The 23832-nt window shown below is 55.4% G+C and overlaps 1 protein-coding gene across 6 annotated transcripts in view; it reads right to left on the reverse strand.

Moving 5' to 3' along the window:
- VDR (vitamin D receptor) overlaps positions 1–23832 on the reverse strand; it is a 45588-nt gene extending 21756 nt beyond the window's left edge. The window contains exons 1-5 of one of the 6 annotated variants that reach the window (XM_054183287.1): positions 23812–23832; positions 22538–22634; positions 19301–19382; positions 2233–2304; positions 614–764 (exon numbers count right to left, since the gene is read on the reverse strand). In XM_054183287.1, the coding sequence (XP_054039262.1) occupies positions 614–764; positions 2233–2296 (215 nt within the window). In that variant the 5' untranslated portion in view covers positions 2297–2304; positions 19301–19382; positions 22538–22634; positions 23812–23832. Of the gene's footprint in view, positions 1–613; positions 765–2232; positions 2305–5271; positions 5333–13441; positions 13490–16651; positions 16832–19300; positions 19383–22537; positions 22869–23811 lie in introns of those variants that run through there. The other 5 variants (XM_054183291.1, XM_054183286.1, XM_054183289.1 and 2 more) reach the window with 5 other exon arrangements.

The following is a 23832-nucleotide window of genomic DNA, read 5'->3' on the forward strand; positions in this document are numbered from 1 at the left end:
AGCATCAAGACAGCTGTATATACAGCCTACAGCTACTTTAAACCCCCGCCCAAGAGCCAGAGTTGTGAGCGAAAAACTGCCCGATTTTGGAAAGAGCTTGGCGCCCGCTCCAGCGGGAGGGAGAGGACCCTGTGCATCTCCACACACAAGGGCGCAGAGCTTCAGAGCAGACATCAGAGGCAGCTTGCTTTAAAGAAAGGAGGTTTGTGGCCATCATACCAGTTTAGTTTTCAAAAACTGCTAGTTTCAGGTGTATCTCTCCCAGGTGCCACCCATAGCGTGCTAGAGGTTCATACGCTCCTGCCTCTCCAGCACGTGGAGGTCTGCAAGGCTCCCAGACAGATGGACATCTCCGGCTAAGGGGAAAAACAACCTATTTCCCTGTAGCCGGGTGCCACAACAAGCCACAAGAAGGCAAACAGTTTGTGATCTCGCCATTATCAAGATTTGCAGGCACGTCAGCTGTCTGCAACGCGGGCACATGTCTGGCAAGGCTGTCCGCAGCCCAGCTTTGTAGGGACGCAGGTAACCGGGAGAGCAGCCAGGCAGCACCCCGCGGCTGCCATCGCCGGTTACGGAGTAAGATTCCTCCTCCCCGGAGACCCTCGCTCACCTGAAGAAGCCCTTGCAGCCTTCGCAGGTCATGGCGTTGAAGTGAAAGCCAGTGGCTCTGTCTCCACAGACGCCGCAGATGCGGGGCACGTTCCTGTCGAACTCGCCGGCGGGGTCGGGAAGCGATGTGCTAGCAGCCACGGTCTCCATGTCTGGGAGAGCAGAGACAGCCAGGTATTTATTTTGTAAAGCTGTCACAGTTTTACCGAAAAGCAAATTAGATGCGAATAAAGTGTTTTTTTCCTTGGCTTCCACACGATTTGGCAAGAGAAACTTCTGCGTTCCCGCTGGCTCCGCGCGCTAACACCACCAAAAAGCAGGTTCTAGCTAGTTTTTAGTGTGCGGACACGTTTGCTCATCTGCCCAGTAAAACCAGGACTGATCCCCCCCCTTCCCACGCCCCCAGCCTTAAACCCACCGCAGAGCAAGCTTACGGTAGTTTGCCGTGCACCAGAAAGAACTCCTATCCCAAACCCGGATTGTTTTCCCCACACACACACACACACTCCGTGTTTGTTTTCAGAAAGCCTTGAAAGGGACCAGAATTCACCCAGAGCGATGCTGCGAAACCACAGGGAAGGAGGTCACGCCGCCCGGACGCTGGCGCAGAATTTCCCTCGTGCACAGACAGGAAGCGGCACCGGCACACTCACACCAGCTCCCGTAAGCGAGAAAAATCCCAAACGTGAGTCAAGTGAACGTTGTTTAAAAAAAAAAAAAAAAAAAAAAAAATCCTCGACAGGGACGTAAACAAGGGAGGGAAGAAATAGTGCCCCTAATGCAGAAATGAATATTAAAATGGAGCTTTTAATAGACTTTCCCTGCTTTACGATACCCACTGGTAGACGTCTGTCTGCTATTAGGAAGCCCGAGTATCTAAAAGCACTGGGAAAATAAAGGTTAGAAGTTTTCACGGTGCCAAATCGCGCACCGAGGCTGTGGTTTGAGATGGCCCCGTTGGGCAGGACGGGCTGCGCGCATCGCTCCGCTCACCCTGCGGGTTCCCAGCAGCCCCCGTGCCTCAGTTTCCCCACACCCAGGACAGAGTTACCCCTTCTGCGCATCTCAGGGTGAGAAATTTTAAATCGGTTCAAGGGGGTTTTTTTGGGTTTAAGTACGGCTAAGTGTTTCTCCAAGAGGCACTGCCGGGGCTAGCCTGCGATCGGAAGGCTTTTAGCTGGTGCTGGAACTGTCCCGTGTAAAATAGTCTTTATCAGTCACCAGTAACACCAGACAGTGAGTCTGGAGCAAAAGTGAGTTCAGAAAAAAGCAAAAGGACAACGCTACAATTTAAGTCTCGCTGTAACTCTACCAGACGGCTATTGCTTGATCCCAGCAAAGCCTGGACTCCTCTTGACCCCCTGCCAGGGAACAGCGGCTCTGCTACGGCCGGCAAGCCATGTCCCCGGGACGCAGAGCTCCCTGAGCGACTCCAGGAACGTGGTGTTTTCCCTGATGTTGGTTTAACCTGTACCTCACCTAAAGCTGAGCACAGCCAAGACTCCTAGCTCCTTTAGACAGGAGTCCAAGCCCGCCGCGCCGCTTGGAGAAAGCACCCAGGAAAAGAGAGACGTAAGCCCAAGGAGAACATCCTCCGTGCAGAGGAGGGTTATCGCTTACCTGTATCTGGAAGATACGCCACGCTCTGCTGGTGCATTTCCCAGGAGCTCTGGAGCTGGGACATGGAGCCACCTGCAATTAGAGAGAGACAGGACACGGTCCGAGACAGCTCAAAACTTATCGAGGGCGACAAGTCAAAGGAGAGTGCCCGACTGCACGCTCGCGGCTCGCTCCGGCCCCTTGGCGAGACCTGAGCACCGTGCCCGGGGTGGGGTGATCCCAAAATAGCCTGTCAGCTCGGGTACCACTTGTCTGGTTCCCACACCACCTCCTCGCCGCGGATCCGGGAGGAGATATCGCAACGCCCCGGCGGGTTGCTAAGGGAGCCGGAGGAACGCGCCGGTGAACACAGCAGCCACCCTCCAGGAGAGCAAGGGCACAGGAAGGAAAGAAGACGGCGGCGAGAGGTGCTCAGCTCGTTCCTTGAGCCTCGGTGATATAAACTTCAATTTCACAATTCAGCCCGGCAAGCGCGCCGCAGCGTTGAGAGGCGCCGGCTTGCGTGGGACGGCAGAAAGCAGAGCTGAACGGCTGCTGGAAACGCGGGTCCGCGTGCGACAGAGCAGAGGCGGTCAGAGTCAAGGGGATCACGGCAGCGCCGGGCAGCGAGCGCGGGGAGGGTTTTCCTCCCTCTTTGTGCCATTTTGTTCTTTCAGCAGCTCTGCTCATGGATCAGAGAATCATAGAACAGTTCGGGTTGGAAGGGACACAAAGATCATCTCGTTACACCCCTTCTAGTGGAAGGGACACCTCCCCCAGCCCAGGTTGCTCCAAGCCCCGTCCAACCTGGCCTTGAACCCCTCCAGGGATGGGGCAGCCACAGCTTCTCTGGGCAACCTGGGCCAGGGGCTCACCCCCCTCACAGCCAAGAATTTCTTCCCCAGATCTCACCGAAATCTCCCTCTTCCAGTGTAAAACCCTTCCCCCTCATCCCATGGCTCCCCTCCCTGCTCCAGAGTCCCTCCCCAGCTTTCCTGGAGCTCCTTGAGGGACTGGAAGGGGCTGGAAGGTCTCCGCGGAGCCTTCTCTTCTCCAGGCTGAACCCCCCCAGCTCTCTCAGCCTGTCCCCACAGCAGAGGGGCTCCAGCCCTCCCAGCATCTCCGGGGCCTCCTCTGGCCCCGCTCCAACAGCTCCGTGTCCTTCTGGTGCTGATGGGAAGCACCACACCGGCACCAGTGTTGGAACAGAGCTGGGAAATGGTTTTATTGAGGTGCTTTACCTTCCTCAAGGCCTGGCTAACCTGCGGTGGGTTGGCTGGTCCCCCCGGGTCACCCCACTGCTCCCGACACAAACTCACAGCCCTGAATGATGAAGGTGCCCCGATACAGGGCCAAAACAAGGAGCTCTGTACCGAGTGTCACGCCAATGGGATGGAATACCCTGTTGGTCAGTGGGTCCCCTGTCCTGTCCGCTCCTCCCCGCAGGTGCCACCCCTCTCCGGCTCTTCTGCTTCCGACCCTCCAACGGGGCAAATAAAGTCTGCTGACCTTGGGCATTATAGAAATAAATATAAGCAGGAGCCTCTCTGCATACCATCCCTTGGTATTCACTATAAACATCAGGTTTTCGCTCCTAGAAGCCGACGCTGTCTGAAAAACACACCATAATTTCACAGAGCGCAATCGTTTAGAAGAGACTCAACTGAGGAGTAAGATTATTGAAAAGGAAAATTGGATTTTGTTCTCTCTCAAACCAGGAGACAAACCATGTCCCAGGGCCGGGCAGCTCACAGAACGTGCCTCCAGCCGGAGGGTTTATTTCCCTGAGGGGCTGCAGCCACCACTGAGGGTCGTGGCAGAGGTGATGGGCTGAGAGCGGCACTTGGGCATGTCCCCCTGGGAAAGCAGCGCACGGTGGAGCTTCTGGATGCGGGATAAGGCCGGGAGTCACCCATGCTTGGCAGAAACCCGCTCAGGCCGGGCCCGAGCGCCCTGCCAAGCACCCACGTCCCTCCCACCAGGTTTTGAGGTCCGCAGGGAGACACAGGGCGCAGAGAGCCCTGAGCAGGCTTCCCTTCCCAAAGGGCTGGATTCCAGGGGTGCCAACAGCCGCCACGTGCCGGGCTGCGGCAAAACACCCAGCGAGCACCCAATCTGTTGGTCACACAGGGCGGCTCTCTCCAGCAAGCAGCAGGGCTGCTTTTGGGCGAAGACGACCCTTGTGGAGACCCCAAGCAAACCTTCTCCCTGCCACACGGGCATCCTGATGCCCCGCTTAACGCTTCTCCAGTGCTTCGTGTTGCCCCCAGCTCCACCACATCCTTCCCAGGACCGCGCACGGGGACGCTGCCACCTCCGGCATCACGAGGCAGGACAGGGAAAGCAGGCGCTGGTGGCAACCAGTCAACCTCAGAGGTGTCTACCCCCCACCCTCGTCACGCCTCTTGCTTTCTCCAGCTCTCAATTAAAAAAAAAGGAAGAGGTGACTTGGTCACCGATGTTCATTAGAGAGTGATAAGCCTGCTCCAGACGCGATTCCCACGTGGATGACAGCCCTGCTTCAACCTACCCTCTCTGGCTTCTTGGAAAACATTACTCAGCCCCTTAATGGAAGTGACGTCGGTGCGCGGGGTGGAGTGTGCTCAGGAGTTTCCCTCCACCCCCGTGAAAGATGGTTCATTCATCAAACCTGACATTTAGCCTTCACCTCTTGGAAGACGCAAAATAATTTGCATTAAAAGCACTGACCTCTTAAGCAGACACCAGAAAGGTCAAAGCAGTTTTGAGGCTGGTTGTGGCAAAGCTGCAGCAAGCCGGCTGTCGCCCGCTGGGCTTCGTTAAATCTAAGGTTTCCCCATCATCTCCTTCCCAAGGCACCAAATCCACGTGCAGGGCAGGAAATCTCAACTTTCAGATGATCATTTTTTGGGGTTTGAACGGAGCTGTCACAGCAGCAAAGCTCAAACAGCCACAAGCTGCCGGCGGGGAAGGCGGCGGGATTGTAATTAGCAACCGGAGGCCTCCACCGGGGTGCTGGCAGATGATGCAGCAGCACAGAGGCCACCATGGTCAAAGCTTAAAGACATGGGAAAAGCTCACCTGCGGGAGCACAAATAAACCAGCTGATTGCTGCGCACGGGGCTGCAGCTGGTAGCTCGGCTCCGGTCTCCCATCTCCCTGCCAGCAGCTGTTATTTAGAATCACGGAATTATAGAATCATCCAGGCTGGAAGGGACCTTTCAGATCGTGGAGTCCAACCATCAACCCAACGCTGCCCAAACCACCCCTGACCCACGTCCCTCAGCACCACGTCTGCGTGGCTTTTAAACACCCCCAGGGATGGAGATTCCACCCCTTCCCTGGGCAGCCTGTTCTAACGCTTGATAACCCTTTCGGTGAAGAAATTATTCCCAATATCCATCCTAAACCTCCCCTGGCGCAACGGGAGGCCATTCAGGCCAAGGTAGATCCCTCGGTACCCAAGAAGCCGGGAGGATGAAGCCAGGCAGAGGGAAGCGCTGGATCCCCCTGCGCATCCCTCCCAAGGAGTGGGGGGGGACTCATTCTGCCGGCCACTGGTGCCATGCCTCCTCCTCGGCAAATCCCTGCGGCACAGCCGGCGATGTGATGGAGAAGTGACACAGCCCTCACACGGCCTCCATCACCGCGACTGGAAGAGTCATTAACCTCAAGCAGGAACGTCTCCAGCCCCATCTGACTAACCGGAGCCTCACAGACACGGAGCGGGGGCTGGTGGCAGCGTCCCAAAGCAGGTGGTTGATGGCGGAGCGTGGAGGGGGCCGCATGCCACTGGCCGAGAGCCCGGCGGCGGCAGCAGTTCCACAGCTGTGCTTGGGGAAAGCAGCACACGGCCAGGAAGCTAGAACACATCTGGCAGGAGCAAAACAGCTGTATCGAGGGAAGAGCATCCTCTGGAGAGCATCCCCAAATGCAACATAGCTTACAGGAAACTGGGCAAGTCACCCTGAAAATTAGCGTAACAGCCAGTAAAACCGCAGCCCGGTGACCAGGGGGTGGCTGCACGAGCACTGGGACTCTGGTGTGGGGTGCAGGAGGGCACCCGAGCTCCAGGGCAAGAGGTGAGCGTGGAAAGTCACCTGCCTGTACGGGGAAGCGGGCACAGCATCCGCTCCTCTTCCTCCTCTCTGCTGAGCCCAAAGGAGGATCCTTCGTTTTTCAGCCTGTATTTATCTCTAAGCGCCCTCAGTAACCACTCAGGGTGGTAGGGAGTCTTTCGCTGAAGTGTTTTCTTGTGCTTTATCACTTTCCTTTTTCTCTCGCCAGCTTGCAAAACTCACGCTCGCAGCTCATGGGGACTCGGCAGGAGGGAAAAGGCTCCGGAGGACGATTGCTCCCGCTGAAAGCCTCCGTCACTCCCCTTCGGTGTCCGCACAGCGGCAGGTTTCCCTCCCAGCAACGCAGCACCGAAATGCCTCCTTCCTTCAACTAGCCACAGCAGTAGCCAGAGCTGGGAATAACACACAGGCTAAGACAGAACCAGAGCCAAAAACCAGCGCCGGAGGCTGATGGGAGACCGGGCGCAGGCAGTCGGCTCGGCTTCAGATGCCCCGAGCACATTTGACATTTACTTTCCTGATGCGCAAAGACAGAAATACGTTTTAACACAAACGCCCGGGGTAAAAAAAACACCCAGAAGCAAGACCAGGGCTTTGTCCGGCCAAGGATGCGAGGATACGGGTCTGTATTCAGGCAACGGCTCCCCAGGAGGTTCAGGCTTTGCTGAAATTCGGGGGAGAAACCAAGCCAGTTAAGGAGCAGCTGAACATTCCCAGCAAACAAGAGTGGCATCTCATTAAAGAGGCTTTGAAGTCCGTGGTGTTTTGAGACCAACATCGTTAAACATTTTTCAGGCTACAGAAAATAAACTGTTACAATACCGTCAAAGTATTTGTCACGTTCTCAGTATCTTTGTTGCTCCATCAAAATGCATTTTTTTGGTTCATTTATTTGCCAAGCAAAACAACAACAAAAAAAATAAAAAAAATCTTTACCCGCACGGCCTGAAAGGAACGGACTGGTTTCTGAAGTCTAAGTAAATCCTCACCCCTGGCACCGCTCTGTCTTTTTACTGAAGGCTCTGCGAAGTCTTGGAGAGACCCATTCATTTACAGGGAGGTTTTACTATTTTCCTGGCTCACGCTCAATTAACACCACTGTTGACATGTCAAAACAAAACGATGCTCCACGGAGCCTCTGGCACCGCGCTTGCACTTCAAGAAGCTTTCTCCAGTACAAATCAGCCTATTCACAACATCTCGTTGCGGCATGCGAGCAACCCCTTGCTCTATTATAAAAGGCAATTAAATAATTTCCCTCTGTAGCTCCGGGGAGCCCTCTTATTTAGCTGCTTTCCATGAGATTTATTAGCCAGCGGATTGACAGCTTCCCGGCAGGACCAAGCGCTGCTCCCGCATCAGCCCCGGGTGGAGGGATGTAGCGGGTGAAGCTCCCTGTGCTGCCAGATCCCTCTTGCCGCCGCTCACTTCCATTTCTAGGCTGGAAAAACATTTAGAATGTTTTTTTGGGGTGTTTTGGTGTTTGGTTTTTTTGTTTTGTTTTTGTTTTTGTTTTTTTTTTTTTTTTTTTGCAAAACCCAGGGTGGCTGCAACCTCCTGGGACCTGGGCAAGGAGAGCTGGCAAGCCCGGCAGCGTCACGAGACCGGCAGCGATTTATTATCTGATGCAAGTCAGCTCACGCCACCCCTTCCTCCATCGATTTGATTAGATGTAAAAACCCTCCTGGAGCCTCTGCTGACGCCCCCAGACCAAGGCTGGAGGTTTCTCTATGCCAGGCAACATGTGAGCGTGACAATTCCTACCCCGGAGAGCCCAGAACACTCCCAGTCTGCAAACAACAGGTCACCGCAACGGGGCTTTCAGAGGAGGGTCCGGCCGCGCGACAACCGAATGAGCTGCAAATATTAGTTTCAAGAACGTCAGAGAGACTTTAAAAAAAATAAATAAAAAATGAAAAAGAATCCTTTTCTAAGGAACAGGACGCTAATCTCATTCCTTGTGAGGGATCGGGCACTTATGGGCTCCCTCAACGCTTTGTGGTGTGGGAGTGAGCAAGCCCCGGGACATGCTGAACTCGATTACGGCCACCAGCGCTCCCCAGTAACGCGGTTAGGAGCAGACATCTGAGCAGCCACGTCCCTGGCAGCAAAGCTACAAAAACAAGCGTTGACAGAACAAGCCCAGGTCTGCTCTCAGTCCAGGAGGGGGTCTCAACAGCCCCCCGGGGCCACGCTGTGACCCCACACCTCCAGCATCGCTGGGCATCTTCGCCACCCCATCCAGAACCCAGGAAACCAGGAGGGAGGAGAGGGGGATGCACACGGCAGTCCCCAAATATTGTGGGTTGGGGTTTCCAGGGTCACCAACGCAGCAACACTGCCCTTCCCGACTCTTTCTGGGAAGGATAACGGTTCTCCCGAGGTGTCGGAGCCGCGCACGGGAGCTGCGAGGAGCGCAAGCCTCCGGCTGGGCTGCAAAAACACATCCAGCCTCCCGCATCCGAAGGCACACGGAGACGAGTCCTCAAGCAAACACGGTGCAAGGCAGGTTTAAGGATGGCAGACGTGCTTCACAGAATCGTCCAGGTTGGAAGGGACCTTTCAGATCATGGAGTCCAACCATCAACCCAACACTGCCCAAACCACCACTGACCCACGTCCCTCAGCGCCGCGTCTGCCCGGCTTTTAAACACCTCCAGGGATGGCATTTAGGGATTGGAGCCATAGGATGAGGGGGAGCGGTTTCAAACTGGAAGAGGGAGATTTAGGTGAGATATCGGGAAGAAATTCTTGGCTGCGAGGGGGGTGAGCCCCTGGCCCAGGTTGCCCAGAGAAGCTGTGGCTGCCCCATCCCTGGAGGGGTTCAAGGCCAGGTCGGACGGGGCTTGGAGCAACCTGGGCTGGGGGAGGTGTCCCACTGGATGTGGGGGTGGAACGAGATGATCTTTAAGGCCCCTTCCCACCCAAACCATCCTATGGTGACTCCACCACTCCCCTGGGCAGCCTGTTCCAATGTTTGATAACCCTTTCGGTGAAGAAATTTTTCCCAATATCCATCCTAAACCTCCCCTGGCACAACTTGAGGCCGTTCCCTCTCATTCCTTGGGAGAAGAGACCGACCCCCCCTGGCTACCCCCTCCTTTCAGGGAGTTGTGGGGAGCGAGAAGGTCTCCCCTCAGCCCCCTTTTCTCCAGGCTGAGCCCCCCCGGCTCCCTCAGCCGCTCCTCACAGGACTTGGTCTCTCACCTGCTGCGAGACAGGAGCCGGGGGCTGGAGTCCAGGCACAAATTGCATCAATTCCCCGGGTGGGAAGCACCGGAGAAGCCTGTTTTCCCCTGGGAAAGGGGCCAAGGGAGCGGGTGTGCGGGGGGGACGAGGGAGACGAGCATCGCCATGCAAACCCTCAGCAGCTTCGCCAGCGTGGAGAGGCAGAAATAAAAGCACCTGGCCAGCTACAAGCTCTACCATCGCATTCGCCGAGGATCTTTTTTAGGATCTCACATTGCAATTAGGCAACAAACCCTTGCATGCGCAGGTAAAAGCAGAAAATATTTCGAAGTGCCATTCCCCTGACTGGAAGGAATGAAGTAAACAGATTTCCAGATTACGGCCTCGGGCACCGCATCAAAAAATACCTCCAACCTGACTCCTCACTGGCACGACGCTTTGTCATTTAAGCCACAAAAAACAGCTGGAGCACTCCCTGCAGCCACCCATTGGGATCTGCCAGCCAAGGCAGAGCCCACTGGCGCCGCGGTAGTGGCAGCTGGATGGCTTTAATACGGGATTTTTATGTGAGCAACGCGTCCTCCCTCAAATCCTCCTTCAACAAATAAATGAAAGCAACTTCTCATGCGGCCGCGACTTTGACACGGGCTGGCCGAGCTTCCCTTTTCGCATCCTCCCTGTATCGTGGCTTTTCGGCACAAGCGCGTACCTATCGATGCCGTCTAGGCTGGCTGCGGGAGGACGGAGAGGAGCCGTTTGGCGTCGGTCCGGCTCAGGCTCTGCCCTCCTTCCCAACGGATGAGCCTCATCTGAGCACGCGTCCCTCTCTGGACCGACTTGACGCAAGAGTTCGGAGACAGGGAGCCAGGTCTCGGGACCGTCTGCCAACTGGGATGAGCAAACCTGGCACACCCCAGCCGGAGCAGAGGCCACCGGCCGCCGATAAGAGTAGTAACAGAGAGGAGTGCTGGGTTGCGGCATCGCAGAATCGCCCACAGACCCCCCTGTCCCTGCCCCGAGGAGCAAACACCGCGGAAGAGGCAGGAACTGGCGTGAAACGCAGCGAGTTTCAAGGCTGGTGAAGAACCTGACAGCACCGTGGCATGGGAACTGGAGAGAAATACGCACTGGGAAGGGTGGAGTATCCTCCGGCATTGAGTCACAGGCTGCCATTGCCTCCATCAGGCTTTTGAGTTGCCTGAGCAGCCTTTTCGCTAGAGACCTCCTGATCTGGGGCTCTTCCTCCTTCTTCGAAACCCCTCCTAAGTTAAACCAGTTGCACATCGCTAATCACGTACAAGCAAAGCCCTAAATTGCTCGTAACGTCACACGGAGTAAAAGGAGCTGCGGCGTTTTAACATTTCACATCCGCAGCATTGATTCATTTCGGGATTCAGAGCCCAAAAACATTTCTAGGGTAAAACTAAGCAAAATAAGCTTTTAGGTAGGAGAACACTTTCGGCAAAGCGTTGCTCTCATGGACTTGGATTTCGGAGAAGGCATCAAGCAACGATTCACAACCTGACGTTGTGCGAAGCAGCCCTGGAAGCGTCACGTACTTATTTAAGGGTCCGTATCTATCAGCTGGATCGGCAGGAATTTTAGTTTTCTCGGACAAAGAGTCGAAACCACCCCATCAGACCAAAAACTGTCCCTACAGACGGGCCGTTCCCAACCCCCGCTGCCTCCTGTTCGAGCCGGTGCGGGAGCAGCGGTGGCTCTTTTCCCTCGGCAGGTCTGAGCGGCTCCAAACTGGGGAGCACTTGGTGTCCCCCAGCATCAGGGTCCAGCAGCACCCTGGTCCCCTGGGGAGGGGGGGTTCGGGATCCTGGCACCCCTTCCCGTTAGCCCATAGGAGGGGCTCTGCCCGGCCGGAGCAAGGCTGGTTTCCAGGAATGGGCTAAACTACTCCATTTCCCCTCTTTTGGGAAGTCACAACCGCTTTCAGGTGGAGCAGGAAAGCGGGAGACGCGTCTCCCAGCCCCGTTTGAACCTTCCCTTCCTTCTCCCCCATTCAGCCCCCAAAACCATGGGGCCGCCCGCCCCATCCCCAAAAAGATGCTTCTTAAATAGAAAAATCCCCTCCCCCCCCGAAATGTGAGGGAGAGGCAATTTGCAGCAGCTCTTGCTGCTCCAGAGGTTAAAAAAAAAAAACAAAAACAAAAACAAAAAACAAAACAGGAAAATAAGGAGCGGGAAGGGTGAAAGTTTGCCAACCGCTGGAGCAAACAGCGGGGCGGATCAAACGCACCCGTGCCAGGGCAGCTCACCCCAGGACGGGAGAGCAGGGAGTGGGGAGTTAGAGGGGGGGGAAAAAAAACCCAGTCCCGGCAGTTCTGAGCTCCCAAAGCCAAGTTCAACCACGGAAGAGACGGGGGTCGCACGTTTCAGACAAGGCCAGCCATGGTATTTGTGCTCCGTGGATCCCGTTATCCCCTCTGTCACACCAACACCACAATATTCCCTGTTCTCTTGATCCTCCCAGGAGCTTCAAACAAGCGGCATCGCGTGGTTCGATCGACATCCCCTGTGCCTCCAACGAGAAAGGGCACCACCACAGCCCACCGCCTCCCTGCCCGATCCGCGCGTTTGGTGAGGGAAAACCAGCTAATGAGGCAGAAACGCGTTTGCAAAGGATGCTTCTCCCTCTTCCCGGCGAGGATTCCCTGCCCTGAGCCTTTCCTCAGAGGCGAGCGGCGCCACACCTCCGAGTCCACGAGCCATAGAGAGAGAGAAAAAAAAAAAAAAAAAACACACCACAAACACAAAACCAAAAAAAAACCCTTTTCCCAATGCATTAAAGCTTGATCAGCAAACTAAAAAAAAAAAAATAAATTAGTTAGGCATCTCCTGGAGCAGGGAGACCGCCGTGCCTGCGGTGGGTGAGCAGCGGTGCCTCATTTCCCGAGCAGTGCCCCGGGAGGGTGTTAGTCACCAAGGGGAAGCGACAGCCAAACCCACGGCCTGGCCGGCCAGAAAGCCGGGCTGCGACGACACAACCCCGCGAGGCGCTGGAGCCACTCGGTGGGAGTTGCGCTGCTTTGCTTTCACTCGGAAGCTGCCGCACATGTTTATGATTTAACAGGAAATAGGCAGCTGTAAGGCATTAAAGTGGATTTTCTCAAAAAATAGCTAGTATAGCGCTGTATTTACCATCAGAGTTTAAAATTCTGGTACACGTGCCTGTCTGCGTTACCCAAAACATGGTCCCTTGATTACAGACAAAGCCGCTGCACCCGGAGCAGGACGGAGACGTTTTCCTCCTACTCCGCTGGGAAAACCTGGAAGATGCCGAGTTTTCCTGACTTACCACTTCACTGCGTGCTCTGAAAGCGCATGGGGACCTTCCTCCAACCCAGCCCAGCAGCCAGAGACACGACACCTCATCGGCTCAGCCCACGGGAGGCTTGACCCAAGCCCTTTCCCACCTCCCCAGCACAGCTGGGTTTGCCCAAAACCTCCCCAGTACCAGCCCACGCCGGGCTGCCGTCCCCGTGGGCAGCTCGGCCGAGACGGAGCGCCCAGGAAGGATGCGGGCTGGGTGACAGACTGGGTCTTGTCACAATTCTGGGTCATGACAGCTTTTTCCGGAGTACCTGCATCTCTTAGGCCCGAGGGCACCGCAGCAACCCTGGGGGTGGAGGTGGCCACCACCGCCGGAGCCGAGGGCGTTTGTTCTGTGCAGGGTTGTCCCTAAATGCCCCTATTTGTCAAAACTGGTGTGCAGACACAGCCAACACGCGTGGCATGCTCACACTCGCCCGTCAGCCGAGCGGTTACTACCGGCTCCTTCCCACCACGGACTGGAGCCTGCCAACGCTGATGGCACGCTTGGCACCAGCGTGGAGACCCAGTTTTATCCCCCTCCTATGACTGAGGGGCTGAAGCAGGCGCTGGGAGAGGATCATTCAGCCTTGAAGTTACCAGGAAAGTACATGCGCAAGTGCCAGTTCACGGGAAGGATTCAGCCCCGTCCAACTCACCCACGCAGCCCGCGAGGCGTCCTGCCCGGATTCGGAGGAAGAGCCTGCTCCTGGCCGCACCTCGGGCGCATCCAGCCGGTCCCCTCGGAGATGTCCCGAGCCCCCGGCCGCACGAGAGACACCCTGAGACCCCCTCGGAGATGCCCCGAGACCCCAGCCCCACAAAGCTGTGGCGGCGTCTGCTTATGGAGCAGCGAGGGGAGGCTGAGAGCTCCCCGCTTGCTTCTCCAGGAGAGACTTAAGACAGGCCAGCTATCAGCCAGCATCGTCCCTGCCCTAAGTATTCATTAGCTCAGGGGAAAGAGAGGGACAAAGTACAGAAAAGAGTCAATCCCACTAAGTTGTTGGGTTTGTTTGGTTGGTTTTTTTTGGTCTTTTATGGCTTACCACAGGCTGGGGAAGTGGAGAAAGAAGTCATGCTCAGCCTGATCCTCAACTGCGGGGCACCCTGTTCGCCCACCCTAAGGCGTTCAAGGGCTACAGAAGAAAGCTAGCTATGGGAAGCTAGCAATAAAAAAAAAAAAAAAAAAAATCAAAGGGAAAAGAAAAATCAAGTCTGGGGCTACCAAAGGTGCCTCGTGATAAGCCCCAGCCACTGCAGGGCTGTGGCTGCCGAGCCACGAGCAGCAGAGCTTTGTTTGCTTTTCAGACGGATGCGGTGAACAAACGCGTGTTTACCGGCACGGCCCCTCTCCCTGCGGCACCACAGCCCGTGCGGCTGGCACTTAATTCACCCGCTAGTCTTTTATTGAACTTTGAAGATGCTGATCTCCGCGCGCAGGGTCCACGTCCTCGGCCAGAGGAGGCAGAAGCAACGTCACCCCATCAGGTGCTTCCTCACCCCGGGCTCCGGGATGGGAATCCGGCAGGATCCCAGAGCCAGCCCAGCATTTCCAACTGCAGAACCGGCTCCTAAATTAAATCTACACCAGCTGCGCCGTGTTTGGCATTAAGGTGCTGTAACCCTAACCCATTCACAAGTTAGCAGCAGATGTCTCTGCCTTTCCTACCCCTTCGGCTTGTAATTTTAGCTCCAGACAGGAGCAGCACGTAATAGCTGTTTCCTTCTTTCACGTTTTCACTTCTTATCTCTAAGAGTTATTTCTCCGAGCAAATGTTTCCAATGGAAACTCTGCCTTTAGCTTCGTCAACATGATTTCCACGCTGATAGCGCCGGTGCCCTGCCCGGACCGTTGTGCCTCCCAGTAACGCCGCCGCATCTGCGCCCAGCTAACGGCGGGGCACAGCGAGGACAGGGCAAAGGGAATATTCTGTTCGAACAAATTCGGAACGGCAATTGTTCCACAGGTGCTTTCCCAGCGACACTTCGTGTCACCCGAACCCTGCCTAGATTTCAATCATCCCCTCCTCTGGCTCCGAACAGCTTCCCCCGGCTTCCTCTGTGCCTTTGTTTCCCCACTGCCGATTCCAAGGTAAGAGCAGCCGAGGAATCCTTTCCCTCGTATGCCAAAAATTAAAGGAAAGGCCAAGAGCAAGGAGCTGTCCCTGCATGTGGCAAATACCACACTCCTTAAGAGCTTCACCCTTATTTCGAAATACATGCAAACAGGTTCTCGCTCAGGCGGCGAATCCCTCTATCGCTCCCCGCCAAGAAGGGAAATCGCACCAAGAATACACAGCCCCCCCCGACTCTAACAACTTTAATACTGAAAATATCTCATTTATCTTATCAAGCCTAGCTTGGGGTTTTTTTTGGGTTTTGTTTTTTTTTGTTTGGTTTTTTTTTTTTTTTTTTTTTTTTTTTTTTGCTAGAGATGGGGCTGATGAAGCTGCAGAATACGACTGAATCTGCACAGGAGTAATGACCTGCTGAAGACATGCCCCGGATTTGGGAAAGGAACCGCAGCTTGGCTGAAGAGGAGAGTTTAAACCTTCATCCCCTTGACTTGGAGGAAGCGCCAGGAGCGGAGCGGCCACCCTTGAGCAGAAGCAGCTCCTGGCTGGTTTCGGAGTGCCTGGGAGGGCTGGGAGAGCCACGCGAGCTCCCTTTTTAATGCCATGGCTAAACCCACATGACCAGCTCAGGTGTTACAAGACGGACATTCCCTAGACTTGCTTGCAATAAGTGCATTACGCCGGGCGAGCCGCTCCGGCGGCACTCGGATGGGCATCGAGACAAGGGTACAGAAAAGCAGCTCCTCTTTGCAAGGCACCGACCCAGAGCTCTGCAGGAAGAGTCCAGAATTCAAGGTCTCGGGATTCAGAAACTCATAACGTATGTGGAAAAGGTAGGGCCCTTCTGAGGCTGCCGATGTGCTCCAGTGGCCTTTGAAATAATAAACCAATTCACTAAGATTCCAGGAGACAGAGGACAACCTCCGAGGTCATTCCCAGAAGGAGAAACCTGGCAGCTTTGGTGGACCTGTGCTGGACGCAGATTGCGTTAGATGTTTGCTGCAAGAGGTCTAAAATACCCAGGTACGCCCTCAAATCTACCTTGTGGCAAGCGAAAGGGGGGGGGGGAAAAAAAACAAAACTTTTAAAGCCCCTTGCATCTATCAAGGCTTGTAGAGCTGCTGCGATTATGGATTTTCTACCCAGCTGCCTTATTTCCTAAATAGTTGTAAGAACATTTCATTTATTAGGGTGGGGAAAGACACTACCGACATGGAGAAAGCCGCATTTGGAGAAGCGGCGAGTGACAGAAGAGCTGATTTGTGATGGATTAGTCACCCTAAATCAACACCACGGCAACACAAGCCTTGACCAGCCCTTGTAACAAGCCCTAGATAAACGCAGCAGGTTTCCCCATTGGTTTAAGAGACACCCAGCTTCACCGCCAAGCACATTTCCCAGGAATTCGTGATTAGGGCAGACACTAAGCGGCGTTAAAAGAGTCTTATTGTTGAAGAAAAAGATTTGGCTCCCAATATACAGCATTAACCGGGACTGAAAGTCTCATTGTTGTGTTCAAGCGGGGTGTTACGATACGATCACGGGAGCTGCCAGCTTTGGGGTAAGATGAGACCCAAAAAAAAAAAAAATCAGCGTATCCCCGGACCTGCTTGCACTGAAGAGACAAGGCTGGGGCACCACAGCGGGATATTTCCAATTTACGAGAGGGAAAAAAAACCAAACCTGAGTCATGTCATCTCTGAGGCCACCCCACCGCCAGGAATATTTGCATCCACGCAGATATAGAGGGTAGGAGCTACAAGTGAACACCCCCAGGACCAGACTAACTCTCACCAGCTCCTCACAAAGGATCTCTGCCTCGCACACGAGCTCCTGATGTGTCGTCGCGATGTCTTCTCATCCATTACTTAGATTAATTCTTTGCTTTTTCGCCCGTGCTGAAGTCCAGCCCATGCACCCACATCTCTTCTCCAGCCCCGAGTGATCCCGACAAACTCTGGTTTCCTTAAGAGCCAGGAGCGGAGCAGCGATTTCTCGGCAGATCTCTATCAGCTGATTAAAGGACAACTAGAAACGCAGCAGCCACAGGTTAAAAAAAGAAAAAGTCAGGAGCACCAAGCCAGAACGGGGGGGTGGGGTGGCGGAAAAGAACAAGAAGAAAACCAGAAGTCAGCCAAAACAAAGAGGACATCCCCAGGCCATCTCTCACCGAGGAGATGAAAGATAAACCAAACCCAGTGACCACTAGACCTTCGCATTAATCGCTGTTTTGCCTTGAGGTGAAGTTTTCGGTCAGAATTACAGCCTATTGCTGCAGATGGGGGACCCCCGAGGAAGGAGCTGGACCCACGAGCCAAGCTCTGCTGAGCCCCCTGAGTCTCCCCGGGGGGACGGACCTGCTCTGGATGCCCGGGGAATGTCGTCGGGAGGAGCTGGCTCCTGGCTCTCGGCTCCTCCAGCCTGTCTGGACGAGCCGACGGGTAAATTCAGAGCAAAGCACAACCCCAGCACATGATGCCAAGGCAGAGTCGTGCCCTGCCCTCGACAGGCAGTTCCTTCTCCAGCAATTTTACTGCTACTTAAGGAAGCGAGTGGGTGAGCAGGGTTAGAATTGTTCCCCTCTACTAAGAAATCGGTGGCTAATTCTGCTTTTCTCCTTCCCAGAGATGAGCTGTAGCAATCCCGTTCCCCCCACATCAGCCGTTTATCAGTTCGGCTTGCCCTGGAGCAGAAAGCCCTCCGGCCAGGTGTGTCTGGGCCGCAAAAAGAAACAGAAATGACATTTTCTGTGCAGTGTCTGCGAGGAGAGGAGCGCTGAGCACTGCCCCTCACCTGCCAGAGGTGAAGCATCCCCCCTCCTGTGAGCAGATCTGCGCATTTATCCATGGATTCAGGCAGCTGCTGTCGTCGGTGCATTGCCCCAAATCCCACCTCATCGTTTTCCCTGCTAAGTTTGCGTCGCAAAGATCACACAGACATTTTTGTCACAACACGCTTCGCCAGTTTGAAATTCTGTCACCCGCATGTAGAGAATAAAACATTTCTTGCAGTGCAGGAGCCCCGTGCGCGCGCAGCGGTCCTGGTACAGACACCAGGTCTCCTACCCTGCCACGGTGAGCGATAGTTCAGATTTCGAGAGCATCGGGCAGCCCAACCACACCGGTTTGTGTGTCCTCTGCCAGTCACGCGCAGCATCAACGAGGAGGACAGTGTGGGAGGCCACCCAGGGCAGCAGCCAGAGCACAGAAAAACAGGTTTCTCCTCCTCTGTCCAACACTGACCAGACCACAGGATTACTCTAATGTCTGAGCACGAAGCAGGAACGCTCGGGGAAAAAAAAAAAAAAAACAAAAACAACAAAACAGTCGCCTCTTCTTTGAGTGTGCCAGCGAGAGCACAACTGGAAACTCCAGTTATCAGGCACGGACAGGTACAAAACTGCCTGTACCCAGCTGCTGGGACAAACAGCTAGAGGAAAGCAACGTGGCACGACTGCCGGGTTGAGAAGAGCTCTCCCCGCTTCGGGAAGAGTCCCCAGAAAGAGAGATTTAAGCTCAGTATCGGGAACAGGTCAGCACCATCCCCCCGTCGAGCGTAAGCCAGGCCACGGAAATAAAATTTATCTTTACCCGGAGCAAACAGCACCGAGCGAAAAGAGTCTCCTGTCCAAGAGGGCACCAGGGCCTTGGGACGACGAAGATCGACGAGACACGAGTTCTTCTCAGCCCGGGTTTCCCCGGGCATCGCCCTCAAGCTCTACACGTGGCAGCCGGTACTCGCCACCCCTCCCGGGCCACAAAGGTGTGCTAACGCTCGCAGCTCTCATCAAGGACACTGTGTGTTCCGCAAAACTAAGCAAGTTTAAATATAGACCGTGCTTACATCTTATCTGCGTTCTGTTAAACGGGCGTATTTATGGCACTGTGAGCGCTTATGTATAAGGAACCCTCCATGTCAGCACTATCCACGTCCCTGCAGGGGAGAGAAGTGAAGCCTTTGCAGACCTGAGGTGACACACAGCTCCCCAAGCCCCGTCCCTCACCTGGCAGCAGGTGACAGACAGACAGCACGGGACAGACAGCCCCGTGGGCAAGGGACCGGTCACTTGTCCCCACCACCGATGGCCTCGCCCATGGCACCAGCCGATGGTGGGAGGCTTCTTGCCCAAGCGAGTCGGAGGAGGGGGAGCGCCGATAAAAGCAGGAGGTGTTGTGCGTTGGGAAATTCAGACAGCACCTACGCGAGCTGGGCACCCAGCCTGCCGCAGCCAGGATGGAAAGGCCCCGAGCAAACAGGAACGCAGGCTCCTGCTGCACAAACCCTTGGGAAAAGGCACAGACTTCCCAGGAGAGATTCAGAAAGGCTCCGTGGGTCAAGAACGCCCTTTCCAACCTAATTCACCTCATCCGGCCCACCGGCGCTTCCACCAAAGAACCTCTGGGAACTGCAAACACGCGCAGGACTTTTGGTTAAGTCACTCACCGGTGTCCCACTGGCTGGGAAAAGTCACAGCTCAGAAGTCGCGTCAGCAGGTCCCGACGCCTTGGGCAGACAGCATGTATTCCTGGCAATGAGGAAACTACTTTTAGATATACAGATAAAGGTTCCAGGTATTGTTTTTCATCACTTTTACACCCCGTTTCCATTTATTAGTAGCCAAAAGTCACCTACATGTGAGGTTTACACTGGTACTGCCGTTAAATGCCACAGATAAGAAAACCCTACTCGAGTTGCAGCTGATTCAGCAGCAAACACCGAAAAGGAAGGGGGAAGCAGGGGAGGGTGGCACCGGTGACTGCCCTGTCACATCGGTCCTTCAGCCGAAGTCACGGCGAGGCCTCTCGACTGCAGGAGACCCATTCCCCAGCCGCGGCCTCTGCTTCGTCAGGTCACTGCCGAGAAGCTCCGTTTTAGAGCCTTTGAGAGTCTCTGACCTTCCTTATCTCCTCGGACTTTTGCTCCCCTTGTCCTTTGTTGTTCCTCACGCCCTGGTTTAACCGTCCTTCCCTCTCCCAACCCCACCGGCACACGCTTGTCCTCGCAGGCTGCTGGGTCTTGTTCCAAAAAAAAAAAAATAATATATATGTATATATAAATAAATGCACTTTTCATTTTTAGACTAGTTCATCTGGAAGGGCCCTACAACAAGCAGCTAGTCCAACTCCATTTTCACCCGGTCCTCCAGCTGTCCTCCTCCACAGCGGGTACAACGTCAGAGACACAATTTAACCCGAACAGCCCAAATCAGAGGGCCACTTTCCCGCAATCGCTGCATTAACGCTCGGCCGTAAAAACAGAGATATTGACCCCGCCATTGAAGAAGAGGTTCCACTTGCATTTCTCTCATTCGGGGGCTGTATTTTAATCCCCCACCCTTGCAAAACTGTTCTAAATCAACGCCACTGCCTCCTCCCCAGCACAGGGTGTTGCCAGATCGCAGGGGGTGCCCACGTGCACCGGGGTGGGCAACGAAGAGAGTAACTGGGAAACTGGAGTTTCCAGTTACCTCTGGGTCTCCCGAAATATGCTCTCGTGGGGCAGGGGAGGGGGAGAAAACCATCAAGAGAAACCATGGGCTGCGAGCCCAGCAGCCGGCTGTCGCAACAACTTTCACCCCCGAAGTAAGTTTCGCCCCCCGCTCTTTCTGCCCGGGCGATGCACGCCGAGCGCGAGCCGTTCCGCGCTGGTTACGCAAACCCCGGGGCAGAGCTCCGCATTGCTCCGCCACCTCTTACTCAAGAGACACCACCGGGAGGTTACCCAAAGGGGGAACCACCCCCTCGGAGCTACGATTAGGAAAGAGTCGGTGGCAAGTAGAGACGCTTCAGGAGGATCCGGAGCAGCCGCCATCCGGATCACAGGTTCCGGCATCTCCGGAACCGTGACGATGACAGTTCTCCTCCCAGGGTTGCTGTATCCCCTCTGCCAGAGCTCATTGCTGCGGGATGGGACACTGCCCAGCACCCAGACACATCCCCACCAACGTGGTACCATTATTTAGATGCCACCTGCACTTACTCACTTGCCACCCGCGTCATATTCAAATACAAAAAGGGCACCATGCAAAAAAAACCAAAAAAAACCCACTGCCCACAAGACAGTTCCAAAACAGGACACCCCGTACGCAGAAGTGGGATTTAATTCCTTCCACGTGACGGGGTTTTAGGAAAGTCCCTTGTAGCAGCGCCCGACGCCCACCCACAAAACAGCCCCTGCACCTACTGCGGCCGTGCATGTCCTTCCTCCGGCTGATTGCCCTCGTTTGTGGGTGTCGTTAGACTGAGGAGGTTCACGCCAGAGCCATCAGACCTTACCCTGCACCCCAGACACGTGTCCCCTTCCTCTCGCAGCCGACGCGCTGCCAGGGGCTCACACTCCCTTGCACAAGTAGGTGAAGACATGCCGCAGCTCGGCTGACAGCTTTCCCCCACACACACACACCGACCTCCGCGTGGGAGACACAGACCCATTTACAACCGCTTTTAACTCTGATTATTCCTCTCCCGGTGAGTTGACATTTCAGCATTTCCCCTTCACAAGCCACAGGAAGCTCGGGCCAGACTGACTTCGCTTTGGCTCAGCGACAGCGGGTTAAAAATTGTTCCTGAGTGCACCTCTAGCCGCAGAGAGGGAGACAGCCGCTTCTCTAGTTAGCTATTAAATGGAAAAATAGGCTCGATTATCCAGTTATTTTGTCTTAAGTACACTGGGATGCAGGATACAAACATCTAGTGAAAAACTAACTGACCCGAGGCACATTCTTGCCTGATGAAAAACCTATTTTTGTGCTTCATGCCTTTGTTATTCAAAATCCCGTTGCGAGATCTTACACCTGATGTGTTTACAGACAAGCAGGATCTCGGGCAGACATCTGCCAACGCCTCCTGCACCTGACCGGCCTTCCTCGCTCCTCTTCCTCACTCCTCAGGGTCCGTGATGCCGGAGGGACGGCTGTCCAAGCCGTGCAATGCCAACACATGGCTCCCAGAGCTCCCCAGCCTCAGCCAGGCACATTTTTTTGGCCCTACCTCCCAGTTAAACACGCTGTCACGGGGCCCACCCGAAAGCCACGCTGCAGCCGAGAGCTACCAACCTCATCTGATTTGACTCAGTTTTAACCGGCTGCTTTTGGAGAAGGAAGAAGAGGTTTTATTCAAATAAGTAATCACGGCCGTAGCTTCCTCCCCGAAAGCAGACAGGTTAAATATTCCTCCCTCGCCGCGCAGAGGCACGCGCGGCACTAACCCAAGGCAGCCCGGCTCGCTCTCGCTGCCCGGCAGACGCGGAGGAAGCACCGAGAGGGTCGGCAAACAGAGCAGGACGGCAAGCAGATGTCTGCCTGCCTGCCTTCAGGAGGAGACGCACGTTGCCCCGAGATCGCTGGTGCTCCTTTAACCAAGTCCTGGGAGGAAGATGAGTCACTGCCCAGCTCGTGTGGGAGGAGAGCACGCCACAAAACACTGCGGAGCCAGGGCTGGCTTCTCGTGAAAACCAGTTTCTGAAGAAACTCTTACTGCCAAAGGCTCCAACCCCCAGGAAGGGGTAAAAAGAGGAAGGAGCAGCTCGCCCCAGAGAACAGGCACCTCTACCTGCCCTACGCCGGCCCCCCAGGTCCCTTTGGGTGCTCAGCCCTGGCCCCAGGGTGCCTTGCTTGGTCTGGGGAAAAATAATTCCCCCCCGGCTTTCCGCCTGTGAGAGCTGTGGGAAGATCCCCGGTACCTTCGTTTTCTTCACGCTGGGAACTCACGGCTGAAAGATCCTGACAGTCACATCCGACACAGGCAACGGGATCGCTCGGAGACGGACCAAAAAGTCCCTGGGGAATTACAAATGAGCGCGCGATTACAGCCACGCTGGGGTCTCAGCCTGGCTTTTAAAGTCTCTCTCCCCCCCACACCCCCTGGCTTCAAAAAACCGTGGAGATTAAGTTTAAGATGCATTTTAAAGCTGATCATTAATCAGGCACTTGTCTGAATCCGAAACCAACCTGTTCATAAGGCACAGGCTGGAAACCCTAAAACACCAGTTAAGCACCCCAAAAGCACCCAGGTAATTCATCAGCTTCAGAGCCCCCCGGAAAGGGTTTGGGGACACAGGGAGGGGGGACAGGGATGAACTCCTGTGAGGGGGGATGGAGGGTGAAGCTCAGGAAGGGGCTCAGGGCTGCAGAGGGGAAAAGGGGGGTTCACACCAACGAGGGGTACGTGACTGGGACCAGCTTCCCCCCCCCTCACGCTGACCCCAGAAAAGGTGAAGGCAGCCAGAATTTTGGGGGGAAAGAAAGCACCCACCCCCCCAGTTACATTCCCCCCCCCCAGCTCTAAGCTGAACCCTCACTTCTGAGCCCAGTAAGGGGTGGTCAGACCCGAAACTGGACAGCACTGGGGGGACCCTGACATCCCCCAGATCAGGGGCTGCCCCAGAACTCACAGGGAGGGACTGAGACCTCTCCCCCCCCCCCAAAAAAACGTAAGAGGACCCCAGTTTTGGCAGGGGAGGCCCTGAACAGCCCAGAGAGCCCCCAGGGACCCCCAACCTCGGGGGGACAAACGTACATAGGACCCCCAAACCAGAATGAGGAGCACAGGGAGCCCCACACCCACACGGGACCCCAAACCAGGGAGCAGACAGGGCCCCGGGGGGGGGCCCCAACACCCACGAGAGATCCCCAAAGCACCAGGGTGGGGGAGAGAGGGTACGATGCACCCCTGGTACCCTGCAGGACCCCTCAACTAGCAGTAAGTGACCCCATGCCCGCGCCCCTCCGGCCACGGAGGCACCAGTACCCCGACACATCCGCATGCCCCGGTCCGTGGGGGGCACCGGGGGCATTCCCCACAGCAACAGCCGCCCCCACCCACACCCGGCGGGCACCACCCGCGCCCCAGCGACCACCAGAGCCACTGCCACCCCCGAGACCCGGCCCGGGGCGGGCACCGGGTGGGGGTTTCCCTCAGAAACACCGTCCCCGCGAGCCCCCGGTGCCCCGGTACCTGCGCTCCCGGCGCCGCTAC

The sequence above is a fragment of the Rissa tridactyla genome, chromosome 24, assembly GCF_028500815.1.
Source record: "Rissa tridactyla isolate bRisTri1 chromosome 24, bRisTri1.patW.cur.20221130, whole genome shotgun sequence".
Lineage (NCBI taxonomy): Eukaryota > Metazoa > Chordata > Aves > Charadriiformes > Laridae > Rissa > Rissa tridactyla.